This window comes from Agelaius phoeniceus, chromosome 8 (assembly GCF_051311805.1).
Source record: "Agelaius phoeniceus isolate bAgePho1 chromosome 8, bAgePho1.hap1, whole genome shotgun sequence".
Classification (NCBI taxonomy): domain Eukaryota; kingdom Metazoa; phylum Chordata; class Aves; order Passeriformes; family Icteridae; genus Agelaius; species Agelaius phoeniceus.
In genome coordinates this window covers 27,664,795-27,685,152 of record NC_135272.1, presented here as the reverse complement: position 1 = coordinate 27,685,152, position 20,358 = coordinate 27,664,795, and the positions used below count along the sequence as shown (strand labels likewise).

At 39.6% G+C, this 20,358-nt stretch overlaps 1 protein-coding gene across 10 annotated transcripts in view; it reads right to left on the bottom strand.

The window, feature by feature from the left end:
* Window positions 1–20,358, bottom strand: part of ST3GAL3 (ST3 beta-galactoside alpha-2,3-sialyltransferase 3) — a 176,104-nt gene that overhangs the window by 93,754 nt on the left and 61,992 nt on the right. For all 10 annotated transcript variants that reach the window (XM_077182426.1, XM_077182432.1, XM_077182425.1 and 7 more), the window contains one exon: window positions 14,639–14,731. In XM_077182426.1, the coding sequence (XP_077038541.1) occupies window positions 14,639–14,731 (93 nt within the window). The remainder of the gene's footprint in view (window positions 1–14,638; window positions 14,732–20,358) is intronic.

Sequence of the window (20,358 nt, the reverse complement as noted above, 5' to 3'; positions counted from 1 at the left end):
GTTCTTTAAACTCTCCTAAACCCAAGGTGACCTTTAAAAAAAAAAAAAACAGCACAACTCAAAAAATTTGCCAGCACATACAAACATATTCTAAAACACGCTGTCCAGAACAAAGAGTCTTCAGAACAGGGCACCAAATAGTCTCTATAATAAGCCATGAGCAATTAGTCTGCTGGGAAACAAATCAGCTCCCTGCATTTCAGCAGAGGGAAGGTGGCTGTCATGCTCCAGGGATGATGGTAACTGTAGGGTCTTTTCCTGAGCAAGGCTTACAGGAAACCCACCAGTTTATACCTGCTAGTGGGAACTGAGAGAATTTCCAGGGCCTGGGAGGCAAAGCTTTGCAGTGGCTCACTACAAACCACCAAAGTAGTGCTTGTGCTCCCTTGAAATGCCCCAGAGAGCCTGAACCCTTTGGTCCACCAGCACATGCTCTCTTATTCTCCTCTGCTGCCTCTGCGTCCTCCCATTACATCCAAAACTCCCCCCCCAAAAAAACTGAGAAGAGAGGTCTGTCACAAGATTTACAAATTGCTGTAGGAGCCTTAAAAATGTTGTGAACAACAAAGGTTAGCATCTTATTTAAACAAAAAAGTGAACAGAGATGTAGTCCAAGAGAGATAAAGGAGGGACACAATCTGTGTGACACAATCTCCATCCACACAAAAGGGCAGATGGACCCAAAAGAAGAAAAAAACAGGAGAAGGAGAGAAATTATTGCCTTGCATGTGCGAGAAAACAGCCCAGGACTACAGCACAGAACAAACCCTGGGAGACAAGACAGAGAACAAGCATCTCCTTCCCTAGCACTGCAGTGAAAGGCAGCATTATGAAGTCAGAATATTGAAGAGTTGACACTTGGCTTCCACAGTCAAGACAAGTCTTCAAAATCTTCTAGCAGCAGATGAAATTAAGAGATTGATGCCAGGTATATTCAGAATTTTTTACTTGGCTAACTGTATGCTTTGTTTTGTAGCTATTTTCAAGCTACTGATCAAGAATTTCAACTCTGATTTGCTAGAGAAATCAGGTTGGTTTTTAAAAATTTTGTTTAATGGTCTGACATGAAGAGATGCACTGTAATCCACAAAAACCCCAAACCAAACTCAAAATAAAATGTAGCAGACAAACCCTCTGAACACTCACAAACTGGAACAATCTTGGAAACCTCCCCTCCTGTGTGTCTAACTCTCTAGCTGGCATGCCAGGTCTTGGGTATTAAAAGAAACACCTCAGTAGCAGCTGAAAGTCTGTGCTATGCTAAAAAATAACTTCTACAAGCTAGATATTCCCATAACTCTAGAAAAGTCTCAAGTGTTTAACACTGATTTTCCCACTTAATTTTTTACTTAGCTGCAGCAGTCACTGTGAATAAGCTGTTGAGGGCTCCTCCTCAGCCAGGTGTCTGGGATACTGAGGCTTCCTGTCCCCATCAAGGAAGAGGGGCTTGTCACTGATAGCTGCTCCAAGTTCTCCAGATACAGACAACTCAAATTATTACTCAGTTTACCAACTGCAGACAACAGTGCCTATGCACTTCTAAACAGGCCAGGCAACCTGTTGAATACTGTTAGATCTGTCTGTAGGAAACTTTTCTTCTTCCCTCATGCACCTCTCTCTGACTCTCATTGGGCTGCCTGTATCTTCAGGGAGCACATTTTCATTAGAATAGCTAAAGACAGGATTATCTCAGAAGAAACTGCCCTCCTGGTATCACTTTATTTGAATTACTGGATCTTCAGTTTAACATAAGATGACATTCAAGTATTTTGAGATCTTAACTGAATAAAGACAGTTCTGTCAGTGAAAATATTTACAGTAACCTCCCTAATTGAGACTGATTCCAGCTTCCTGAATCTCATTATGGTAAACTGGGCACTGCTGTGAAAGTGAAACAAAGAGGAGATGAATTAAAACAAACATGCAGAAACCCAAACAACTGCTTCAAGTGATGTTAATCATTACAAAAAACCTGTCAAAAGCATCCCTCTGACTGGCATCTGTCAAAACATCTCAGCAGTTCATCATCTCACAGCCACCATTTAGATGGAGACAGGGTGCATCAGTCAGCACTGAACATCTCCCACAGCTCTGCATTTCTACATGAATTATTCTGTAGCTCAGAGAACTCCAGACATGGTTTGTTTCACAGGATTTCTCTGCTCTTTCTCCTGGATGGCCTGGAACCATCATCATTCCCATATCCTCAGAGAGGGTGTGGTGTCTGGCAGCTAATTTCACAGAATGAAGTGCTGTTTCCCCTCCATGTTTTCTCTCCAACAACCCACAAAAGATGGCAAAAGACTGGAAATTAAGTCCTGTTAATATAAAGAGAAAAAACCCACCCAAACTATTAGCCTTGGTTTTTTTAAATATCCTGTCTGGACATGGTTTAGGAGTCCTCCAGCTGTCCCAAATCCTAGTAATGCAGTACTGAAGAATGAACAATTTCCTTCCCAGTGAAGAGACAGAGATCAGCACTTCAAACCCACACCCTCCATTAGCAGCAGGTGCCAGAGCTGGAAGAATGAAGCAGAACAGTTCCTTCTTTTCTTTTAGAAAATACATGATGACCACTTTCCTGCTAAAATACCTTCCTTACTGAGCACAGGTGGAATTTTTAGATGAGCTGGACAGATTTTCCACCAGGTTACTATGGCAGAGCAAGACCAACTACTTCTTTACAGATGTGTCTACTCAGACAAGTTTCTTCACCCTTGACACATGAGGAAACCCCTATGTGAAATGAGCAGTCACAGAGCAAAAGTAAACAAGCCTAGTGTTTATAAACTGTTTGGTATCCTGTTGTTCCATAAATAGTCATTATTACCCAGGAGATCAGATCTGCCTTAAGGAGAAGAAATGCCTGGTACATGTACTGACAAAAATCCCCAACAAGGGAAAAAACCAGAGAAATGTTGTGGTTTCTTTATTTTAGTTTTCTTTCCTTAAACCAGAACCTGTAAGCATATTTTGCCTCCTTCAAATTCTGGACATCCTTTCTCAGACGTTCCCAGAGCAGCAGGAATAAGTCAGCAACAGCAGACTGAGAGCTGGCCTGTTTAATCAGACCCTTGGGACCAGCATCTTCCTCTGCAGATGCCTAAACCCCACAGACACTGTTTAAGAAACAAATCAAAAGCAAAAAAAGCTGGCCACCACTGGCTCTAAGAAGCTGCTTGTTTTGCCACAGGTTACACTAAGACTGCCTGGAGCTGTATACTGTATCCGTGCATGAGGTTACACATTTACAAACAAATTGTTAAAACATAAACACAACTCCCAGGACAGAGATATGCTGTGCTACTCATCCCTAATTCACTGCCTGGTGGAGCAGCTGGTGTGGCTTTGAACATCCCTGAGGCTATTCCAAAGCTGGTGTTTTCTTTCCAAACTGGAGGCAAGACTCTCCCACCACAACAGCTGCCATCCTATGGACTTGCTGATGCTGCAGGCCAGCCCAGGACAGCACATCATGGAGCCCAGGGATGGCTTCAGGGACAGGGAAACTCACTGTGTCACAAACAGCTTAAAAAAAAAAAAAAGGAAAAAATATCCAAGCCCAGAAACAAACACTTCTGGTGGCTAACAGAGCATCACCTTCCATTAAAAGTACCAGAGATTGACTCTTACTAACAGAGGCAAGCCCAAAGTAAATCAGATGCACAGACCTTTTCATCCAGGAGTAAAATCACTGTGGTTTTGTGCAATGGCAGAGTATATATTCTTCTGGTTTCAGGTGTTCCAAGATCCCTCAGAATGTCACACATATTTTGATCTGTTTCATTCCAAGATAAATTAACTAACTTCTGAGCAATCTCTTTATCATACTGATATCACCTGTGTGAACATGAACCTAGGCTGGCACAGCTGATAAACAGATAAGAAACATGCTAAAATTGGTGTGACTCAAATATCAGTTTAGAAAGGGGAAACCATATAAACCTCAAATCTTCTCTTTTCCAAGAACTGTACAAGGCATGTTACTTGAAACTTGCATAATCCTGAAGTTTACATAAGTTATTTATGCTTGAAAGAAGAGCAAGTTAGCACGGCAGATGCAATGATTTTCAGAAGAATCACAATTAAACACTTCTCAAGAAAGCTGGACACAGTTTTTCTGGTTTTCAAGCTGGACACTGGAGTAAGCTACAGCCCTGACTTGCACAAAGGAAGTTCCTGTGCAAGTAACTCAAAGTGCTTCAGGAGAAAAAGGATGTGATCATTCTTAAATGTACAGCAGATTACACAAAAAGGAAACAACTTTTACTGAATGCATGAATCTCCAGAATTTAGCAAGACAGAAGCAGAATAAGAACCCACAGTGTGCAATAGAAGTGAAATCTGCTATCCCACTGCAGTGTGTGGCAATGCCCTTGCCCTGGTTTCCAGCATTACCAGTGGTTTGGGTTGGGCAAACTTGGGAAACTACAGGAACTTCACCAAGTTATTGTGATCCCTGCCACTACTGCAACAGTTACAGCACTGCTTTGATAGTATTTAGCAAATCATTTATGGACTTAGCTCAGAATTGTAGTAAAGGTACCAAGAAAATAGTTGCCAAAGGTGCTTTTGCTGCTCTCTCTGTGGTGGTGCCAGAGTTTCTACAACATTATCTGAACAATGCTCTCAAGTGACTTTTCAAATTGCTACAAAGAGAATTTATAATCTTTTCAGTTTTTACCTTCGTTTGCCTAATGTAGAGTTGGAGGGTTCCCCAGACTGTTTCTAATTTGGTCTAATAATCTTGCATAAATTATCAGGCTGCCTTTTCATCCATATTCTTAGCCAAAGTACACTGGCTCAGTGACAGCATTTGCATGCACTGACACTCCTGAAATGTTTCAATAATAGAACAAAGTGAGCAGTAATAGAGGAGAGGGAAAGATAGAAGAGGAAAATAATTTGACTTGAAATCTACCCAAAGATAGGAAATGTGATGAAAGCCACCAGTAGGGAGTTCAGTAGGAACAATTATTCACTCTTGAATACAATTCAGAAAACTTTGAGGGAAGCTGTACACTTTTCTACAGCAAGAGGAAATCACCAGTGACATACAGATTCTCAAAGATACCAAGGAACTTGTTTGGGCTCTGGAGAGATGGTGGCCTGAACCAATAAGTATGAACCTTCTGAAAGGCAGAGTTGGAGTTTTAATCAAAAGAGATAAAAACATTTTCTTATAGGAATGTGAGGAAGAGAAAAGAAGGTAAGACTTGTATATCAAAATCACAGTGATATTACAGATTAACCTTCAAGCTCACTGATATTTTTCATTTCTTGCATCCCATGCTCACTGATATTTTCCTTCATTCAGATGGATTTAGAACCTCAAGCAATCTTTCCTGCAAGATTTTCAAGATTTTCCTGGAAGTCAAACATTCTTACTCGTATAGCTTTAAGAGCAGATGGGCCACAGCAACAGAGCCCAAACACACATGCACAATAAAATATGCTCATTTGGTAGCACTAATTAAGTTTATTGCTTCTATTACAATCTTACATGCTCACGCAAATATGGTTATTTATTTGTACATTTCAAAGCTCTCCCCTTTTTTTTTTTTTTGTTAACAGTCCACAATTTAAAATAACTTCAGCATTCCTCAAAACAAAAACAAGCAAAAAAAAGCCACCCTCAAAACAACCAAACCTGTCCTGTTCCCACCCTAACATATGATGCAGGGTACTCATATTAAAGCAAGAACACATATGCTCTGCATCACTTTTGAAGCCAGAAAGGCACATACTCAGTAAAGTCCCTGTGTCCATGTTCCAGCTTTCATTTTATAGTCTCACTTAGTTCCAAAGTCACAAAATAGACTCTGAAGACATACTTTTCAGTCACAAAGCCTGCACGTCACCTGGATTCACATACTTCATTTTAAACCCTTGAGAGAGGTCAAATATGAAAGATATTAGCACCAAAAATGCTCTGATACAGAATCTACTGTCATGATCAGCACAAGGGAATTGCATGTATTACTATACATATTTGGTTAAAGGTTAAAAATTCAACATGGGATAGAAAGAACAACCTACATGAACTGAAGGTGAAACCACACTTCTGCCTCCTGAGCATCAGCTCCCCACACCCCTGTCCTGGTGCCCAGGCTGGCTGACAGAGCTTTTGCAGTGCCATCACCTCAGCTCTTCAATTCTCAGGCTGCAACCTTGGCAGGGTTTGTATAATGATATGGAAATTTCATAAACTGAATCAGTGAACTGGTCTGGATTAAAAATAATCTTGCACTAAATGAGTAGATGGATGGGGGAGGGAAAACTCATGTTCAGTTCTAAGGATTACTTTACTTTCCCAGTTCATTGCACTGTGCACAGGCAGCTCTGCTCACTCAGGTGATGGAGCAGCACAAGCTCCTTAGGCAAACAGTGGGGATGCAGAAACAAAACCAGAGCCTTTTTCCTTTTCTTCCTCTTTTTTTTTTTTTTTTATATCTACTCTTACATTATGCCAAGTCTACTTCAACCTGACTGCAGCAGCATGCACATCACCAGTAGTGAGGCAATGAGCTGCTGCCATTGAATTTTGTTTTGAAGTACAAAGTATTTTGAGCTCCAGCTGGTCAATCAGTGCATGAATTTCAGAGCTAGCAGTGAAGTTATGTGTCAGGATTCATCTGCTCCTCTCTGGAATTATGTTCCCAAGCACTGTTCTCTACAATAAAAAATGAATGAAGGGATTCTGCCACAGAGAAATTAAGTTATATGACCACACTTTAAACAAAGCTTTAGTTACCACCATTTCAGTACCAGAGGTTTGCAACACTCTGGACATGAGTTAACAAAAGCTGCTCCTTAATCCCAGCTTCCTCCTACAGACAAGGCAGGTGCAAGGGACTGAAGCAGTCAGGGTGCTGTAAAGGGCAATCCAATTGGCCCAGCTATAAATAGCACCAAGAGCTCAGACAACAAGCCTAGTTTGAACATTGAAAGCAAACATCTCTTAGCAGACTGTGCTGTATATTCACTAGAGCCAGCCTCTGCAAAAATATTTAGTGAGATAACATACCTGTCACCTTTAGGCCAAAGTATGAGAGATTTAAATATCTTAAGTGAGTCCCTGACAATAAAACAAACATGGGAATTTTACCTGCTGTATACTCTGACCCCAATTGTCACTCAAAATCAACACTAATACATATTTTTAAAATCATCCTCTTAGTAACTGCTTTCAAATTATATAGAATACCTGACACACTAACTGCAGAGGTGAAAAAGCTGAGAAAATTTTTCCAGAACCAACATATAAAGGAGAAAAAAAGGCACCACTTCATAAAATTCACAAGGAAAGAAAGGTAGGATAGTGCAAAATATTGCCTTTGCCAGCAGTGACAGTGGAACAGCAGCTGACTGCATGGGAAGATGTGTTACTGGAAAAGCCACAGAGCTCTGCGTGGGGAGGTGCTACCCAGACACCAGAAGTGATTTGAGAGGGTGTGTGTTTTGGTTTGCATGTTTGTTTAGCCTGGGATTTACAAAACACAGAACAAGGAGGTGACAGGAGGTAAGGGTGAGCAGCAGCAGGCTTCAATCCCCTGGCATGGCACGGGCAGGCTTTTAACAGCCTGGAGCTTGGAGAGGTGGAAAACCCTGGCAGCTCAAGTGACCAGGGCACCAACAACTTCTCTTTCATCCTTCCTTTCCCCTTCTGTGAGTCTTGAACTCTTTTAGCCACAGTTAACCAAGAAAGTGAAGGAAATTGATGATGTTCAGTACTGCCTATCAGAAAATACACCTGCATTAACTTGTCCCTTCAAATTCAAACCTCAATAATGCAACAATGATATTTTCTTAGTCTTTGATGTGGTGACAGGTGGGAGGTGTGATGAAGATTTCAGCTTCCCTAAACACCCTTTTGGGCACTGGCACCTAGGAATTTCCTTCCAGAGCTGTGATTACAGTAGTTACTGGGACTCCAAATGTAACAGTGAGCTCTGAAACCATCTCTGTCACCATCACATACTATTCCTAAATGAATACAGAGGCACAGAACAAGAGGTTTAAAGAAGGGACAGGGATTTGAGTACTCCCCATTCCCAGAACAGCATCAATCCTGTTTTGAAGGAAAGCAGAAAACTCTCACAGCAGTGTCTGGGACACAGGGATCCTGACTTCAGTGGAAGTCTTGAGATGTCTGTACTCTTCGTTGAACATGAGCTGCTTTCACAGCTCACATTAACAAAATGAACCACCTCAGCATATTTCAAAATGAGATGCACATTATATTTAAACTTAGAAGTAAAAAAAACCCTACTATCAATAACTACAATAGCTAATTCAGCATATATATAATTTTAGATATTCTAAAATATTGAGATACTGTCCTCTGCACCTGAGAAGACCCCAAGCTATGCAGCAGATGCACCACACTACAGTCAGGCAACAGTTTTGAATCCCTGTAGCAATCCTCAGTGGCACATTAATTATCCAGCCTATTTCTTCAGGAGCTCTCAGGAGCCACATGAAGCTGCCATCCTTCGCCTTCCTCTGGTCTCCTTAAATAGTTAATCACAGAGGAAGCAGCCATCACCATCACCTGCACTGACAGCCCCGAAGCACTGAGCTCATGTCCTGTCACTTCAGTACAAGCCCATGCTGGGTATGGAAGTAATTCATGAGGCATGGAGACAGTCAGACATGCAGAAAGTCAATTCCAAGCAGAGGGTTAAAAAATTCTCTTTCTGGAATATTTTTTTCTGAATATCTAAACAACAAAGCAGAAATGTGTGGGATGGACAGATGCTATTGTGTGCTTGTTATAAGAAGCACAGCTTCCAGAAAGGAGATATGGAAATGAATGTGGAAATACTTAGGATCAGGGGACCATATTTTTAAATTATCCTGACTCTTGCTAAAGCCCTTGCTGAAGCTCCAGTTCCACCCAAAGTCCCTATCCCCCATTTGCATATAAGAATGGGTTTTTTCCCTAAAGCATAAAAACTGCAAAACCATATCTGTAAGAAAGAAATGGCAAATAAATTTTTACCAAGCTCTGATGTGAAGGAGACAGGAGTCTACACTCTGAAGAAAGACCTTCTGGTGCTGCCCTATCTATACTCCCCCAGCCTGTGGAAGTGGAGAAAGGCACAGGAGTCTGTGACCTACAAAATCAAGGGGGAACTAAACATCAGAAAAAAAACCCACAGAAGAATGACTTCAGAGAAAGCCACTGAAATTTCTGTGGCTGGCATAAATCTGTGTCATGCACTCTCTGCTGATATGAAAGCTTTAAAATTTTTAAACTTTATGTACAAAGAAGCAATTCAGCATGAAAATATAAACCCAGAAGACTTTACAGGAGAGCTGTTTATTGTCTGAGTGACGAGCAGGCTACAGTATTGAAAAATAAGAGGGGGAAAAATACGACTGTAAAGAAAATACCAATTGCTAATCAACAGAAATTCAAACCAGAATAATCAAACCAACCAGACTGATTTTATATCTGAAGTGACTTTAAAAGGTTTGTGATTCATATAAGGCTATTTCTTAGCACCAATTGACTAGAAAATGCTTACAATCTTATCCTTGGTGCAAAAACAGTTTTATGTATCTGAATCACAAATCATAAATTCACTGTTTTGGTCACAACACCAACAGATTTGTTGTGTATTGAACTTCTCCTTTCTCCCTTACTCTGAAATACTTTCAGATACTCTTTAAATAATTCTTTGCCATGTTCCCCTACCACACACAGATACACAAGTCTGCAGGCTGCAGACATTCCCTCTCTATTTACCGCCTCCTCTAATTTTTAGTATTAGCTGCCAAATTACAAGAGCTTGTGGTTGGAAAATTGCAGCTGAGTATTGAGTAGCTGAACTGTCCCAGGCTGGCATGTCAGCCACAAACTGTGGGCAGAGATCTCTTTTCTCATTTGATAAAGAATAGGGCATAGAAAGAGCTGTACACAGGCAGCATCGTTTCCACAGCAAGGCCAGACACGCAGGAGACTGCAGTGTTACCACTGCAAATACAAGTTAGTGCCTTCTTCAAAAAGGTCAAAGCATTAACTCCAGACTTGTAGGTGACCTCAGACCAACTAAAATAGTTTAATTCACTGAACATAGTAGTCTAATTCACCGACCTACTGATGCCATTCTAACAAACACACTTGCCATTTCCTTTGTATCATTCTGAAACCAGTAACTTCACTTCAGGCACTTTGAGTCATTATCTGCTGTTGAGAGATTTGCAAGAGGCAGAATCTTATTGTCCTGGAAAGTGAGAAATTAGATAGCTCCTTCATTTACAGTGAGCAGCAGCCCAGCTGACCAGACCTTACACTGAGATGCAGTTCTGGGATCATGCACCCACTTCTCTTGGTGTGGAGCCACGGTTGTGACTCAGATTACAGCATGTTTTTCTGAAGCTATGTCACTCTGCTATCATTGAAAAACCCAGAAAAGAAAGGCATGGGCACAAGGGATTAGACCAGCCATCCATTTTGTCCAACACCTGATGTCTGAGTCCATGGGACAACACTCCAGTAAAAAGCCTAAGAAAGAGGGACTACATCAAGCCACATGCTGCCCTCAACATCCATTTAGGATGTAACTTAGAGAGTTCTGTACTTTAAGTATATAAAATATACTTCAGGGTATTTTTTTTTTTTTTTAATCTTTTGCCCGCTATGGAGCCATTTGCAGAAAAATGTAACTGGAAATAACAAGAAATAGCACTTACCTTTATTTATTTTAAACCTGGAGCACAATATTTACATTTAATATCTCCAAATCTTGTCAAACCACATCACTCACTATGTTATACAGGCTTTTGAACACCCTCTGCTTGCTCTGCTTCACAGAGTATAACTAAGGCACAACTAAGTCCACCACATACCACAAACTATCAGATGAGTCTTCTCCACAAACACTATCTTATCTCTATCAGAAGTGAATTTGGGCTGCCATTTTCTTGCCCCATCACTTACCACTGTGAGATCCCTCTGACATTGCTCACAGTCAGCTTTTGGTCTTACCACCTGGAAAAATGTGTTAGTGCTTCATTATTCATCCTCCATTCCAGGTAGTTTATGAGCACTTAGAACACCACAGATCCCAGCACACTTTCTTCCAGAAGACTCCAGGAGTAACATCCCTGTACCGTCCAATCTTCTTATCTTTTCCATACAGTTGTCACTATTTACCTAGTCACTATCTAATCAGTACAGCATTACACCAGTTTAACTTGCTGAAAAATCTTTCAAACAGCAAATATTTGGTTGGTTTTAGTTTTTTGGGCAGGGGTTTGTTTGCCTGGGGGTTTTTTGTATGTGTGTATTATGGGTTTTTCAAAGAAATCCAGATGTATTGTATTAGTTAAATTACCTTTATCAAATGCTGATCCAGTCATTGAGACACAACAAGCAGATTTACAGGGCAGAAGCTCCTGCTGCAGAAGACAACTTGTCTCCTCTCTATCTGTGAACAAATACTAATGCTATTCTTTAATTTTAGGTTCTAAGAGGAGCCTGATACAGAAACCAGGCTTGCTCTTAGCTTCCACTTTCCCAAAGAACCCCCCAGACCCTTCTTGAAAAGCCCAGCACGTTTACTGCTTTTCATTCCTCCATTCTAAGGCCAATTTAAGCAATGATTACACACAACCGTGTGTAACTCGGCAACATCAACACCGAGTTCCTCACAAAGTGAGAACTTTTCCTAGCAATTCTTTGTCTTGGAATTCACTCCAAAACGTCAAGCTTCTGTCACATTCCCCCAGCCTGTCCCCTGGAAATGAAGGGTCCACATGGGAACTGTTCTGCAGTGAATAGCAATGCAAATAACTTCTCTGCACCAGCTTTACCTTCCCTCAGCTCACATGTAATATTAGGAACCTCTATCAGCTCATCGGGATCTCTGACAGGCTTTCTGCCTTTGACAGTTAGACAAAAAGCTTTATTATTTTTTAAAGTCTCTACAAAGTTGTTCCTCAACATTTTTTTTGCTCTACCTCATTATGGTTTATATTTAACTTGCCAAAGTTAATGCTCTTTCCTATTCTCCTCATTTGGATACAACTTCTGCTTCAGAAAGATGACTTATTTCTAGGAGTCTTGTTTATTTTACTGTTTAAGCAAGTCGTTGTTCATTTTTGTGGCTTTTCTTCCATCTCTTATTTCCTCTCCCTTCTCACACTTTACCATTGAAACTGGACACAGTAGCCTAGAAATCTTGGATTGTGAGGTTTCGTATTTTAATTTTAAGTCAGTGTTTCACACAAAATTCTCAACTTTTTTTTTGCACATATGAAATAGCACTTAGGAAACGGTATTTTGTTAAGATGACATGAAGATTTCTCTGCCTGTTTCCAAGATAGAGGATTTTTTTCTATCTTGAAGGTAAAATCTGTATTTGGTCCTCCCAGATGTTTTATTTCATGTTGGATATATTAATATATATTTTGTTGGACTGTGGCCATTTAAATCAGGCAATCCAGATTGTTCTTTAGAAATAACTGACCCTTTATTTAGTACTCACAACCTAGGATTTTTTCCAGATAGTATTATTGATGAAGGGATAAAGCACTGCTAGAATGAGAACTGATCAACTGAGGACTTGATTAAAGCAAACAAACAAACAAACAAATGCTTAGTCTTTCTTAACCATCAACCACATTTTGGTATTTCTCAGGCCATTGCCCTTTAATCCATCCAGCACTTGCTTATGCTTGCTAAAGTCTGAATTCTCATTTTTACCAGTAAAAAAGCATCAAGAACAGCTACATCCTCTGAGAAACATTTATTCTATTTCAACTATTTCCACCATATTTTGCCTATTCACATTTAAAATTGCACTAAAACGTCAGGAACCTTAAAATGGGAAAACATTTATTCATTTTATTCATGCTTGAAAACAGCCAAACCAACTTTATCCAAATATTAAAAACACCCAACAAAAACACACATTTTACCACAAAGACCACGCCTAAAAAACGTCAGTTGTAGAGATGATGGTTTTCTAATGACACAATCAACTGAAAACAGAAGCTAGAATAAAACAAATCATGCAGCTCCAATCTTTAAATGAACAGACATGATAGTTTGGCTTTAAGAGTTCTAAATATATTGAATACCTGGATTGGTAATATTAACTGTCATAGTTCTCTGAGTACAAGGAAAGTTGCAGAGGAGAAGGAATTTTAAGTGCAGCTTGATTTTTCTTTCAGAACTACTGGTCAGCCATCCTTACAGCAGAACTGGGTAAAATAACTGAATGTCCAACACTGAATTGAATTTGTAAAGAAATCAAAGACATCACAGGAAAAAATGTCAACATTAGTTAAGTTTTAGGGTCCATGCTAAACAAGCACCTGAACATAAATACCTGGCGAGTTGCTGTCTTTAAAATTGTGAATACAATTTTTCAATGTATGAACACTTGCTTCGACTAGAGACACGTTTGTACCTCTTTGCATGGAATTAGTTCAATGCAGTCAGCTACTGGGAGGTGACTGAACAGAGATCTCCTAGCAGCTGCTGAGGGAGAGAATAAATATCACTTCAGATTCTAGCAGGCTAAAAAGCTCCCTCTCAAAGCCAAAATATTTTAAAAATTAAAATAAGATTAATAGTTTTGTAATAATGAGTTCATTCTGCTCTCTACTATTTACATTTAGTATGTACACAAACACAGATTTAAAAGCACTCACTTTCAGTTCTAGTATTTATACTCTACCCAGAGTTCCAAAATTCTCACAGATGATAATACTGATAATTGTTTGGTTTACACTGGTGATGGAGAACTTTGGTGTTTTGTTTTGTTTTTAAGGCATGTCTGCATCTACTGGTTACAAGGCAATGTCAGATGTATTTTTTTATTTTAAAAAAGCTTCCAGTCACCATGCTTGTCAACAAAAACAAAGAAGATACCACCAGTTTCAGGCTTGGCTTGAAGGCCATGATCACTCAACCTAACCTTTAGATGCACAGGTCATGGAAATTCCTTCCTCAAAAGAAATAAAATATCTCTTTTGGAAAAGTGCCAGTTATGTTAAGAAGTCCATAATCTCTTTTGCCAAAGAGATCATTGCACTAGAGCATCTCCTTCACGTGAGCAAGAAGCTTGTACAATGGTCTATCTGTTTGGTCAAATTTTCCATTCAATGCACCAAACTGAAATGCTTGAGCCTCAACAGATTAATGTTCCTGCCAATCTATCTTCTGAACTGTCTCCCAGCAATTCTACAAACTCCAGGCACCTGAGAGATGCTTTACCCGCTTCTCCCAAGAAAAAAAAAACAAAAACAAAATCAACCACAACAGAACATCACACTTTACTATCTACTCTAGATAACTTAATCATGACCAAAGCATTGCATCTCCTGGTACTAGCAGTGAGCCTGACCACACGTTTGTATCATGCACTGACAACATAATTTGTTTTATTACTCAACACCCAGGAGTCTCTACTCTTTGAACAAAGTCCTCGTCAGACTGAAGTCAACTAAGCCATTGCCACTGACCACTCAAACTGTCCAGAATTTCAACACTGGTCTCTCCATGAACCAATCAAGTGACAGAGCAATGACACTTTTCAAGACAAACTCTGCCTATCACCCACCTTGAAGGATGAGAAGTTGTTGGGGGAAGTGGGGAAAAACTCCCACAGTGATTACTTACTTTGGGAAGATGACAGTCATGAGCGCTGATGCATAGCCTGGCTTGCACATTCCCTCAGAGAAATTGGCATACTTTGATGCTAGTTCTGGAGGCCTGTGAAAAAACAAGTACAGAATCAGGACTCTCCTGGCTATGAACTAGTTTTTGGAATCATCCAAGTAGTTTTTCTCCTTATAGCTTTGCAGAAAAGAGCCGCAGGGAGTAATTGCAAACACGGACCATTATTTATTTGTTGCACTATGGCATCACAGAAGAACAACAAAAAAAGCAGAGAGGTAAAGATATCTGTAATACCACTAAACCACTAGTTTTGCTGAAAGATTTTCATAGCTAGCAAGGTAAAGCCCATGGAAGAAAAATATCAATAATCATTTTAGACTTCAACCTTTCAAAAGGAAAAAAGACGTAAACAGCACTTTGCTTTGGCAATTTTTCTAAGTTATGATTGAAGTTAAAATTATAGAAAAGTATTATTTAGAAGATTACTTGAAGATAGTTTCAGGAATTTGAAACAAAGCTTCAAGCAGTATTGGCAGGGTATCATCAAGGGATGAATGATTTCAGTATTTGGAAGAGATGACATTGCTGCTGCTTTGTTGAGGTGTGTCTTAATTCAGCTTGGCTAGTGACTCTTGGGCCAAATTTAGAATAATGGGTGTTTTTTCATTCAGTTTCTGTACAGAAACAAGAGTAGCAACTCAATTAAAGATATTTCAGTCCAGCACATGCATTTACCATAGGTCTACTGAGTTATCTGAAAAAAACCTTTAATTTTGTGTCCCCTATTCATGACCTGCAAAATTTTTACGTTCATCCATTTCATTAAAGCATTACAAGGATAATTAATTCACTTGTGCTTTCAAAGTAACATTAGATATCTTAGTGTCAGTCACAATATGAGGATTGTTAATATTCCTTCAAAGAACAACCAAGAAAGCATCTACAGTTCCATGCTCAACATTCAGTGGAAGCTGCAAAGACTCATCAATAACAATGTTCTTGCTGCATCATTATCAGCAACAGGCAAGTAATGAAAGGTTTCTTCCTCTCAACAGTAACACTCAAATGAAGATGACAGTGCGGCCCCACAGAGTAGAACCACAAAATCAGTTCTGAAGAGTCTGTTATTATCCCAATCATGTTCTTTCCCAGGCATTACCATTATCACTTAAACAGCAAACTACTACTACCTGCAATGAATGTGGATTCAGAGTTTCAAAATTACATATAAGAAGGATAGTAACTCCATGCTGAACTGGGCATAACTATTCTTCTTATACTGGTCCTGCATTACCTCTCAAGAGGCCAGTAGCCAGTTCCAACTGGATGGACAATAGAAGGACAATTAATTTTACAAATAGCTGCATAGAGTACAAAACCTCCTATAGCTCCTAAACTGTAGGGGAATGGTCTCTCTGTATACAGAACCCCTGCAATTCTGAATATATAGATACAGATAGAACTTCTGTGGCTCTTAAAGAATAAAATCTATTTCTGCTGAATAAAAATCTAAACTTTCAACAGCTGGAAGAGAAAAGAAACAAGAGAAGATAAATACTCATTGTAAGTATTTAATTTCGTAAGACTTTTTAAGCTAAAAAGCACCATAAAAAGCTTAAGAACACGGATCCTATTTAATTCTGCCACATGTATCCTGCATGGTTATGGTCCAAATATGCAGTATTTTACCACCAAAATTCTTCATCTGTAGGATGGAAGAACAACATATTTAGCCATTTACACTGCCAATTATTTACAATAAAGTATAGATATCTCTAAATATATGATATAGACATGGAGAGAAAGGGAGAGGTGCAATATTATCTAGCACAACCCAAATCCATGAGTTTGGTTTCCATAGGTGATGATGTGATATCATAATACATTTCTCTAAATAAGAGAGATGAAAAAACATCTGAGAAAGGAGTATCCAAAATGATTTGCATTCTTACGCCAGTCAGGATCTCTTTATAAATAGGGACATGAAGGACTGACAAAACAAAAGGCTTTAATGATGCTAAGGTATATTATATCCCCTTCTGACACAGTCAAAAGGGACAGCAGGATGTATTGATCGTAGCTTGTTGAAGCATTTCAGATATGAAGAAATGTGGGAAATTTTAACTTTTTTCAACCGAACCTAAGCTTGCTAGAATTTTAATCTTTAGGCAAAGTACAGAAACCCCTAATACCAAAACCTCCAAAAACAAGTAGAAAGCAACTGGAATTTATCTGCAGCCACCACAGTAGTGAGTCATTGCTGGCAAACTTGTATAACTATTTCAACAGCAGGCCTGTCTCAAATGACCTCAGTGGTCACACAAAATATCTTGAGCCACAAACACAGGCATTTTTCTCTTTTCTGATTTAATGGTGCTTTCATTATCAAATTAAAACGTCACTCAGATGCCCATCATGGTGTTTCTGCACAAGAATAGCAGGCTGAGACCCTCCTGCATGTGAGCCCCCCGCATGCCAATCGCTGCATACTGATGGAGGGGAGCTGTCAGTACAAACCCACAAAGACTCCCAGAGCTGCTAAAGCCCCCAGGCCGAGCTGTTAACATTTCTTGGATGTGATGAAGTTCATGATCCAAAGTGCCAGAGGCAGAACAGTTCTCTAAGCCAACCATAGCTGCCATCTCTTATCATTCAACATTTGCTCATCTCCTTTCTTGGTGCTGCATTTTGAGTCACCAAGCTACAGAAAACTAGAAAGGGGCACTCTACATTTTAAATCCATCTAGGGACATGTTTTATTTGTTCAATCTCTTTGAAATAGGCATTGCATACTGTCACTGCCAACATGCTCATAATGATAAGCTCCTAGTAGGTGTAACCCAGAGCAAATTTAGAGTAGGGCTGGGTGCAGCCTTGCTGTTTACAATTCTGCTACCAGATGAAGCTATCCAAGTTGACTTCATTTTAGATACACACATTTGCTTTGCGGGTATTTTCCCCTGCAAGATCCACAAATCTTGCAGAGATCGGTGCTCCACAAATCCTGCATTAAGCATCCCATAGAGTACTACACATCTTTCAAACAAATCCAACTTTGAAAAATCACACTGTGTTTGTAGCTATGTGGTTCTGTAATAAAAGAACTGCACAGAACTCAAGTCTACAAATGAACATCTCCTCTGTATTTGATGACAATGCATCTACTACACTGCTGCATTGGTGCCTCTTTGCCAATGCTTTTATTTCCAAATGGGAAAACCAAACACTTTTACTTTCTTAGTCCTTTAGAAGCTAGTAATAGCTTCATCTCATTAGCCCCATTACTGAGCCTGGACTCCAAGGCCATCCTGATAAGCCAGCCAGCCAGGAGCATCATGACACTTATGACAGAAGGGTGCAAATCTCCCCTACATCTTCCAGGTCCAGATACGTTATTCCAGCTCTCAATGCTCATGCTCATACTGGGCTGAGGTAGCTAAAGAGCTAGTGGAGACAGCAGAAATAATGTAATTAGATGACACTGTGGACCCTTTAAATTTTGCTCAGATTTTGTGCAGGAAAAACCCAGTAAAGTAAAAAATTTCTCCAGAATAAATGAGAAAAACAAGTCACAGTCAGTAACTGTAAACATCTGCTGTTTTTAAACAAGTGCCTGCATGAGGGTGAAGTTAAAGGGAAGTAATTGGCTTATTCCACTGAAGAGAAAATTCACTCTTGCTTTTTTTTCTGACTTTTCTCTTATGAGACCAGCACACATCCTGAATTCTTATGATATTCTGTGCTTCTCTACACTGTTATGTGGACATCAATCTCAACAAAATTTCACAATTTGGATAAGTTAAAAATCCAGCTGCTTTCAGAGGATTTAGAAAAAGTAACAAGATTTTTCCTTCTGCTTGCATTTGGCAGATGTGTGTCTCCTTTTAATCTCAAATATGAAAACGTCACCATGATTAATTCCTTCATCGTGTCCTGATCAGGGACAGCATGTCATCCTCATAGACTGGAATCTAAATCCTTTTAAAAAAAGAAATTAGTAATACAACTCAGTGTTTAGATTACTAAAAAAATGGCCACAACTAAGCTCATGTAATTGAATATTACAAAATCTACTTGAAGAGACAGATTTTGCTGCTTTGCCTTTCACATGGAATTTAAACTGCAGCTTGTAAAAATCAAAAAACTTCATCTACTTGAGATCATCTTATTTGAGGACGGATGTCTCTTCCTGTTATTCTTACACACAAAATATATGAACTGACACATTTCTCAAACAAGGAAAAGGAGTCCTTGGCAATGTGCTCTCTAGGCTGATCCTCCTCCTTGGGGTTTCTTTCTCTTTGGTTCAAAATAACCTGGGTCTTATGCCTACACAGCAGCTCTACAAAGCTTTTGTCATGATACATGAAGAATGAATAGGAGATGGAATGAGAACATGAAATGAAAGCATATAAAACATAGTGAGGCATTACGGAACAACAATGAAATATTAGTATATAATTTGGCACACCACTAAATCAAAGCAGTTAATGAGACTGAGACCACATAGCTATACCCTGTAAGATTCAGAGCATTTAAATTTAGGTAGGACTCCCTGGTTCAGACGTATCCGCCATATCCAGTCATGGCTCAGTGTTGGCCAAAGGACGAGTTTGTACACTCCTGGAATAAAACTTTCAGTTCAGTTTCCCTCAGTTACTGCTACTCAGCCTGAGGAAGAGAAGTCATTTACATTCACCTCCAGAGCAGTCAATCCCATAAAACAGGGCACTGAAAAATGCATCTCCAACTCTGCCTTCATAAGTAGAGTTGTGACCATCATGTCACTCTGTGGAATCTCTTTGAGTGAAGACACCACCACAAAACTCTCCCCTGGTACATGGCTGGAGATCCACATTCACCAGTATGGCTTGGGAAACACTGAACCAGAATTTTAAGAAGCTCCAATTACAGTTCTTACAAGTTTGCAAACTTGGGTTCAAAGCATTACACAGCCTGATCATTTGATATTTGCTATTTTCCAGCTGAGGAAAAAGTAAACAAATGAAAGGAATGAGTAGATAGAAGAGGAAAATCAAAATGCTTACATTGAAAGAGATGGGAACTGCATCTACTGCCCTATAGCCAGCAAAATAAATGTAAGTATTTTAAATGCTACTCCAGTATGTAAGCAAATTGCTCAGGGAGGTTGTATGGCCAAATACAAGGAAAGATGATCCAAATCCCTGTTTCTAAAATGACATGATGGATGGTTAATTCTGCTTCTCTATCAAGAGCTGTGGCTTCTCACAAAATTAATTTACAAGGATAATCAACACATAGTTCTATTTATTTATTTGGACTACTCAAGAACAGCAGCTGAAGAAGATTAGGTTGCATTAAATTGGCCCAGGAAAACAAAGTTTTGAAGATATCCCATCAAAACCCACGACCTACCTTCACATCCCTGAAGGAAGAGGTGACACAAAGCCAGTTCTGCCCTTGGGAAGTGCAGGACAGGCAGAGGGGGAGGGACAGCTCAGAACAGTGACACTGAAATGCCACTCACCCTCTGAAATGCCATCTTTGCACAAACACACTGAAAGGGCTTCCACCCACAAAAAAGTCATGAGGATCCTACTTCCTTACTAAATTCCATTCCTGGTCTTTGCAATAGTAGAAATTAGACCACTAGGCAGAAGAAATGATTTCAGATTAGTCTCAGCCGTGCTAAATACACAAACATCTCAAGAAATACAGCTGTAAGTGATTTTTCTATC